Source organism: Condylura cristata, unplaced genomic scaffold (assembly GCF_000260355.1).
Source record: "Condylura cristata isolate star-nosed mole 26May11 unplaced genomic scaffold, ConCri1.0 scaffold00002, whole genome shotgun sequence".
Taxonomy (NCBI): domain Eukaryota; kingdom Metazoa; phylum Chordata; class Mammalia; order Eulipotyphla; family Talpidae; genus Condylura; species Condylura cristata.
This window is the reverse complement of record NW_004567103.1, coordinates 12,546,331-12,554,043: the sequence shown is the minus strand read 5'-3', so window position 1 is coordinate 12,554,043 and position 7,713 is coordinate 12,546,331. Positions and strand designations below refer to the sequence as shown.

Sequence of the window (7,713 nt, the reverse complement as noted above, 5' to 3'; positions counted from 1 at the left end):
CCTGATTCTGAGCTGAACCAGCAAACAACAGTGGAGGAAGAAGAAGGTTGAGTTCTCCTGCGCCCTTCATTGACTTCCGGGCGTGGAAGGTGCCCTGGGAGTGAGGACTTGGATATGCTCAGGCACTGAGGGCGCTGATGCCAGCAGGGCTGAGCACCAGAGCCTGGAGGATGTCAGAGAGGGACACCACGCCCAGGAGATGCTGGGTCTCGTCCACTAACACCAGCCGGTGGACCTGTGGGCACACAGAGGGTCAGTGAGGGGCAGAGCCGTGGGGCAAAGTTGTGACTGGATCCAGACAGCATTAGGGATGGCTCTGACCCCTCAGGGTGACCAGCTGGCCCGTGGACAGGACCAGTGTGGATGTCAAGAGTTTGGCCATGAAATGGGAGCACCAGGCAGAAGCCTGCTGTAGAGGGGTGACCGGAGCTGCTCCCACGAAAAACTGGGCCGAATGCCCTGGAAGTAGGTACAGAAGGGCGGGGGTACCTGCTCACGGGCAATCCGGTCGATGACTTCCCCCAGACTTTCGTGGGGCTGGCAGGACAGGACTCCCTCCAGACACAGTGTCCTCTGCCTCAGCGCTTCTCCCACGCTCATGTCTAGGTGGTTGTAAGTTTGCTGGGCAGCCAGGTGCTGGGGTGGGTGGGAAGTTCCACTCTTAGGCATGCTCGCCTCCAGCCTCCACTCCCTCAGATATTGCCTCTTGCATGTGAAGACCCCCCCGATCCAGAGATCCCCCCACCATTGCTTCTTATACCAATAGTGTCCCTGTGGCACCACCAGCGTCCCTCCATCCCCTCCATGGACACTTACAATCACATCAAAGCGGGAGTAGAGGCCCACGACCTGACCTACAGGGGTGGAAGGGTGAGAGAAAGACAAGGAGGAGGTTCCCATCAGAACCGGACACCTGATTCTGGAACAAGGGCGTCTGGGGCAGGATACTGGAATAAACTCCTTCACACAGTCTACCCCCGATTGCCCATGCACGTGGCTTTATAATGAGGCATCAGGTGGCCATTTCCTGAGACTAGAGGCAGAACAATGGGCAGCATGGGGAGGAGGGGAGCTGATGTCATTGCTGTGTCTTCACCTATGAAATGTTCTAGCCTCAACTGGATAGCCTGAGTCTGATCAAGCCTTTAGCTTGAATTTCTGGTTTACAGGCACAGGAGTAGAGGGACACGAGAAAGGCCACCTGTAGAAAGCAAATAGACAAATCCGGAGGTAGGACGTTCTCTGGGACAGCTCACCCAAGTATGTTCACTTACCAGTGTCGCGAGAGTAAACTAGGGAGAGAACTCCTCTAACTTGGGAACTCAGAGGATAAAAGGAGCAAATAGGAAGGATGGCCCCTAACTGGATTCTGGCTTGAACAGTCTAGTGTAAAAAAGGGATATTCTTGGGGGCTCTGAAGGAATGAGAGTACAGATTAGATACTAGGTAACCTCAAGGTTATGCTGAGTTCTGTGAGGTGATGTAAGGAAGACCTTTTGAGAGATGCAGACTGGAGTGTTAAGAGGTAAAATGAGCCTGTCACTTAAATTGCTTCAGAAAAAAGAAAGAACTGGTTATGTAATATGTTAACAGTAGTTAAGCCAGGCAATAGATAGACTTTTTCTATTATTCTTGTAGAATTGGAAGTTTTCACAATCAAAAAGAAATTAAAACAGTCCTGTGCTCCAGCTTCATCATGAATTTTAGCTTTGGAAAAGATTCAGCCATAGATCAAGGAGAGACATGACCTTGAATTCTCTCTTATTTTCAGAGCAGGAACTTGTGGCTTGACTGGAGACGCACCCTACCAATGCCCATTTTAAGAATGAACTAAAAGTAAACACCTTCTGGGCCCTCCCTGGTGGCGCAACAGGTTAAAGCACAACACTAAGAAGCTGGCCACAGCAGCTTCAGCACAGGTTCGATCCCCATCCAGGGAGGTGACCCACATGGCGCGGCAGACCTCTCCTGTCTTGCCTGCTGCTCCCCTCAGCAGTGGACTTCTCAGTTGGCCTGTCCTGCTCTGCACTCTGTGTCTGGTGAATCCTTTCATCACCCCTGTACCTCTGGCCTGTACCCCAGTTCTATATGCATAAACAAGTAAACCTTAAAAAAAAAAAAGAGTAAGCGAAGTGCACGGGACTATGGTGATGACACACGGGTGACTTGGTGATGGGAAACCTGCGGGGATTACAATTGAGATGAAAAAAAAAAGTACAAAATGATGTAAAAATAAACTTAAAATAAATAAAAAGGTAAGCATCTTAGGTAAGCATCTTCTGACTCTCTCTCTAATCACACCCATTTAATGGCACAAAGCATCTTAGGTCATCCTGTGAAGCTAGAAGGGTGGGCGTTGTGAAGATTCCCACTTCATTAATGGGGAAAGGAAGGCACAGAGGGGCTAAGCAGCTGAGCGCCTTCTCTCCCTGATGCCACCCTTGGCCCCTGCCGGTGCCCTGAGATCCCTGCTCCCCTCCTCCACCCGCAAGGCGCCCGTCCCGGGGGTGGGTACCAGCTTCATTGACCACCGGCAGCGCAGACACGCGTCGATCCACAAAGATGTCCAGTGCACTGAGGACAGGGGCTGTCTCCAGCACCACAGCCAAGTCTCGGAATGTGCCGATGCCCAAATCTTGAATGGTACGGGAGAGGAAGGAGGGCCGGGGCAACAGGGCACCCTGGTTGGGTTGGGGACAGGTGATCAGTGGGGGCAGTACACGGAGTTCCCAGCGGAGACGCTGAAGATGTCTCAGCCCCTCTGGCCACCCCCCGGGGCTGCACCCAGGCTCACAAAGATGTGCAAAAACTTCAGCAGCCGCTTGTGTGTGAGGATGTAAAGCACAGCGCCCGAGACAGGGTCCAGCACTGGCAGGCGGTGGATCCGGTTTTTGATGAGGCTGTAGACAGCTTCAAAGAGGCTGCAGAGGCGCGAGCAGGGAGCGTGGGCAACGTGGGGACATACACCCTCTCCCAGCCAGGGAGCAGGGGCCACCCAGAACCAGGGGTAGGGGATGGGGATTGTGCAGGGCAAGCAGGCTGAGGCTGGAGGCTGGCAGCGCTCACCTGTCGTTGGGAGAGATGGAGACAAGAGGCTTGAAGCAGCCCTGAAGGTAGATCTCTGCAGAAGAAGCCAGTGAGGCCACGAGCGCTGGGCACCTGGCCTTGCCCAGCAGCCCCGAGACAGGTCCTTCCCTCGGGCCCCTAGCTGCCCACCACGCTTCCCTCTTCCTCCAGGACATCTACTGGCCTCTACCTCTGCCTCAGAGCCTCGGCTCCATACTTGCCCGGTGCCCTCAGCCCCTTTCCTCCACCCCTCTGCCTACTCACCCCTCCAGGTCTCAATCTTATGCTCTTCAATCTCATAGATCTGGACCTAAGGACATACACAGGGCTCCAGAAGTCAGGTGTGGGCCCCTCGGCACCAGGCTCCTCCAGATTCCTTCCACCCCAGGCCACACCGATGCCCCAGGGCCCCCCCACTCCTCACCAGGGGGGATCTGTAGTAGCGCTGCAGCACCAGGATGAAGTCTGTTATGGTCAGCATCCCTGTGGGGGGTGGGGGGAGAGACTGCGGGGTCAGCCTGGGATCTCTAGTGCTCAGACCCCAGCCCCACCCACCAAGGTCTAGGACAGAGACATCAGCGAGGCTGGGGAAGGGGACGGGGCAGCCCGTCCCGGGCTGAGGACGTGAGTTACGCCTTTTCTGCTTCCCCGTGCATTTCTCACCCTGTCCCCCATTTCCATCTCCTGTTTCTCCCCTCCTTTTCCTCTTGACCTCCTTAGCACCCATCACATGGACCTTGGGGTACAGTGCCGGGAGGGGCCAGCTGGTCACAAATCTTCCATGAGTGGGGAAATGGAGCCCCATTCGCTACCAGCTGGCCACTGCAGACTGGGGCAGGAGGCCCCCAAACCATGGGCGCTCAGCCTGAGGGTCTGCTCAAGCCGGGGCTGCTTCAGAATTGGCCCAGCATCCCCTCTTCTCCACGCCCCACTACCTTCACCTCCCGGCCCCTCCTCACCCACAAAGCTCTGCTTCTTGCTGTCCCACAGCGGGGCCGCCCGGACACCATTGGCCACCATGGCAAAGAAGGCCTTCTTGATCTGAGGGGGAGAAGAGCAGAGGGCGAGCCACGCCCCTCCACGGGGCCTCGTCTACAGGCTTTTACCTGCTTTCTCACGGTGTGGCACAGGCAGGACCCAGGCCTCGCTGGGCTCACTTGCTGCGTAGGTAACACTGTGGCCCGCCCCTCAGTGTGTGGAAACAGCCCAGTGCCACGACTTGGAAACAAGTTCAGGTAACAGACAGTTTTTGTTCATCTAAGTACAGAGATGACTATTTGCATAATTAAGACATATTTTTCTCTTGGGGCCCTCCCTGGTGGCACAAGGGGTTAAAGTGCAGCACTATGAAGCTATTGCAGCCACTCAGCACAAGTTCTATTCAGGCCAGGGAGCTGACCCACGCGGCACAGCGGGCCTCTCCTGACCCGCCCGCTGCTCCCTTCAGCAGAGTATTTCGGTCGATCTGCCTGTTCTGCTCTGTCTCTGGGGAATCCTCTCACCCCCACCCCCCAACCCATCCCCGCACCTCTGGCCTGTATCCCAGTTCTCGTATACATAAATAAATCTTTAAAAAAAAAAAAAACAGGAAATATTTTTCTCTAAATAAACTTTACATGGGCTCATTTTGGCCTCTTTTAAACAATACTACCCCTACATTCTGGTCTCAGATTTCTATTGCAATAGATGCAAAGCCACTGAAATGAATACATTTGTTCACACAGGACCAGAGTCAGATCCCTAACCACGCTTCGGGAAACGCTGCTCTACCCGCCATTGTGAGCTCAGTCATGGCGTGGGCTAGTGGCGAAGAGGTGCCAGGGCTCACCCGGTGTTTCTGTTATGGGGGGGTCCAGTGCTCTTTGTTTTAAGTGGCGCTGCAATGTCTCCTCCATACTTCGGGATTGTAAGGTGTTCCTACCTATCCGGGGTTGTCCCTACACTCTGCTGCAATCTGTAGGGCGAAGGAGGCATCTTATGCCCATTTTAAAGATGAGCGAGAGAGACCAACCCACACGCCTCAGACACCGGGGGCTGTGATGACTACGAAGGGGGCTCGGAGAGTAGAGGCTTCCCGCACGGGCCTCCATGGTGCTAGAGGCGGCCCAGGCAGGACATCTGGGAGCGGGTGGGGCTGGCGGCTGCTGGGGGTGCTGCCGAGCCGGGGCTCACCTCCAGCGTGGTGTCGAAGATGACCAGCTTGGAGCTGGTGGCCATGGCGTCGTAGCAGGTGTGTTCCTGCATGAAGTGCATGTAGACCTGGGCCTCCGGCTTCTGCAGCTCATCATCCCAGCCCAGTCTGGGTAACGGGGCCAGTGGCGATGGGCATGGGCCAGGCCTCTCTGCTGCCAAGCTCTCCAGCTCATACCCCCAGGCTGCCGTGGCTGGGAACTCTAGGCGCAGTCCCAGATTATGGGTGCTGGCGCCAGCAGCTGAGGCTGCACAGTCAGGAGGGAGGAAGTCCCACTCTGTTGGTGGGGTGCCCACCCCGGCTGTGGGGGCAGCTTGTGCCAAGGGTGTGGTCTTGGGGAATGTGGCCTCCAGCCTGGTGGACTCAGCAGCTGGCCTGGATGGGGGACCTGTGTGGAGGGAGAGCACAGTAACTCATCTTCCAAAGGCACTTTCTCATCCACTGTCAGTTTATTCTCACCGTGGCCCCCACCGGAGGGCCCCTCAAGATCGTGCTCTGTCCCTTTTTACTGAGTTGGCAAGCTGGACCTCTACATCTGCAAGGCTATTGCCTTCTGCCCGGCGGGGAGAAGGAGGCTATGAGGTGAATGTTGGTCCTCTGTGTTGCGGAGACCTCAAGGGACTAAGTGCGGGTCCCAGGTTCTGGGGCGTCCTCCTGGGTCCACCCCCACCCCCCAGAATAGTACCTGGCCTCACCTTCCTCCTGGCGTGGCAGGTCTTCCTCCTCCATAGCCTCTTGCCTTGTCCACCTCAAGGCCTTGGGCCCCCGTCTCCCCTGGCTTCTTTCTGAACTGGTGGCTACGGCCAGAGATGGCCACGAATTGCTATTTCTTTGCTCGAGGAAGTTCATCTCTGCAAAGGTGAAGGGGGTCTGTTTGGTTAATAGGGATTCATCCAGCAAAGTCAATGAAATGTTATTAATAATAATATATAATACTTGCAAGCTTCCAAAGGGTTTTTCTCCAGCATATTTCTCATTCAAACCTCATAGCACTCTTAGAAGGGGAGACATTATTATCAGACCTACTTTACTAATGAGGGACCTGAAACCAGAGAGCAATTTGCCAAAAATCACACAGCTAGTAAAAAGTAAAGTCGGGACTGGGGTTCAAGATTTAGCCAAGTCTTTCTTCCAAGAGAGGAAACTGGAGGTAAGGGTATGGAGGAGAAAGAAATGAAGAACAAAGAAGGAAAGGGGAAGAAAGGCAAAAGCGAGACTGGTGGCCTTAGTGGGGCCCACAGAGGAGCGGACAAAGAAATTGGGAGCGGAGGCTAGGCCCATGGGGGGGAAACCCCACTCACCTTGATGCTGGCGGCCCCCAAGGCTGCTCCAGGGTTGGGTCTGTGCGGAAAAACATGTCTGAAGGGGTGGGGGGTAAACACCCTGTGCTCCCAAACCACAAGCCTTCTCGTTCCCTCAGGGCGCATGCACACACCTGCACCTCCCCACAAGTAGACGCTCAAAACCCCCTACAAACACACGCGAACTCCCACCCACAGACGCGTAAACACACACCCAGACACACGTACACCGAATCCCATCTGCTCACTTCCACACACGTACACAGATGCGCGCCCGCGCAGCCAGAATTCCCACGCGCGCCGAGCCGCGCACACGCACATCACACGCATTCCCACGGCTGCTCTCAGCCCTCCCCGTCTGCGCCGGGGCTCCCAGCCGGCCGGATCCCTGTACCGTGGGCAGCGCGCTCTCCAGTTCGGGCTCCATGCGGCCAGCCTGGACCAACAGAGAGCAAGACACTGTGGCTGGACAGCACTATTCTGGGCCTGGCTTCTGGCCCCTGCCCGCTGCCTCGGATCAGTTTCTCTCTGATTGGGTGTCAGGCAGCAGAGAGGGAGGGTCCCCCCTCCACCCTCAGCTGCTTCAGCCCTGCTGGGTGGGGGCGGGGTGGGAGGGAAGGGGCACACCTGGAATCTAGATTGCTCGTCCTTGTCACCTCCAGCGTCTCTGAGGCCAAACCCGGAACCCTGCTGTAAGGGCGGAGGGAACACCCGGATGGGGTGGGGGAAGAGGGGGCAGGTGGGCTCTCAGTGTGCTGGGCTCCTACTCTTTGGCCTCTTTCATCTTGGTCAGACACCGAAGGGGGAAAGGTAGAGGAGCTTCACTTTCTTCCTTCTACAGACCTCAGTAAGGTGGGGCTGGAGTTGGGAAGGACAGTCCGTGGGAGACAGGCAGAAGGGGCTCGCAGGTGGTGCTCGGAGTGGCCAGGGTGTCCAAAGCTTCCTTTTTGGCCCCAAAGTCTCCTCTCTCTGGGGGAGGAGGTGGAGTGGGGTGGTTTGGGCATGTGGGAGCTCTCAGGATCACCTTGAGGTGTGTAGTGGGACTGAGGGGGCTCTACCTGGCCACAGGGTGAGAGACACCTGTTTCTACCTGAGCTTGGGAGGTAGGTCTGGGTGCAGGGACGCTGGTCCCCTCCTTCTGCTGTGTGTTGTTCC

At 56.1% G+C, this 7,713-nt stretch overlaps 1 protein-coding gene across 2 annotated transcripts; it reads right to left on the bottom strand.

Moving 5' to 3' along the window:
- Positions 1–6,988, bottom strand: PRKAG3 (protein kinase, AMP-activated, gamma 3 non-catalytic subunit). 2 transcript variants are annotated; one of them, XM_004674284.1, is made up of 13 exons: positions 6,953–6,988; positions 6,559–6,598; positions 5,953–6,108; positions 5,239–5,645; positions 4,026–4,107; positions 3,491–3,549; positions 3,331–3,376; positions 3,067–3,121; positions 2,795–2,921; positions 2,516–2,681; positions 817–854; positions 490–636; positions 1–235 (listed from the first exon to the last, which is right to left on the bottom strand). In XM_004674284.1, exons 1-13 carry the CDS (start codon positions 6,983–6,985, stop codon positions 119–121), a joined length of 1,473 nt encoding a protein of 490 aa, XP_004674341.1. In that variant the 5' UTR covers positions 6,986–6,988; the 3' UTR covers positions 1–118. The 2 variants fall into 2 exon arrangements, with proteins under 2 accessions (XP_004674341.1, XP_012583902.1); XM_012728448.1 differs by having other exon boundaries at positions 119–235; positions 6,559–6,616; positions 6,953–6,985.
- Between the last annotated feature and the right edge of the window lie 725 nt (positions 6,989–7,713).

Excerpts from the sequence above, each read along its gene's own strand:
- PRKAG3 (XM_012728448.1), bottom strand. The coding sequence starts at position 6,985 with ATGGAGCCCGAACTGGAGAGCGCGCTGCCCACG. Across the intron at positions 6,109-6,558 it reads TGGGGGCCGCCAGCATCAAG|AGATGAACTTCCTCGAGCAA; the intron begins GTGAGTGGGGTT and ends TCACCTTTGCAG. Across the intron at positions 3,122-3,330 it reads TAAGATTGAGACCTGGAGGG|AGATCTACCTTCAGGGCTGC; the intron begins GTGAGTAGGCAG and ends CTTCTTCTGCAG.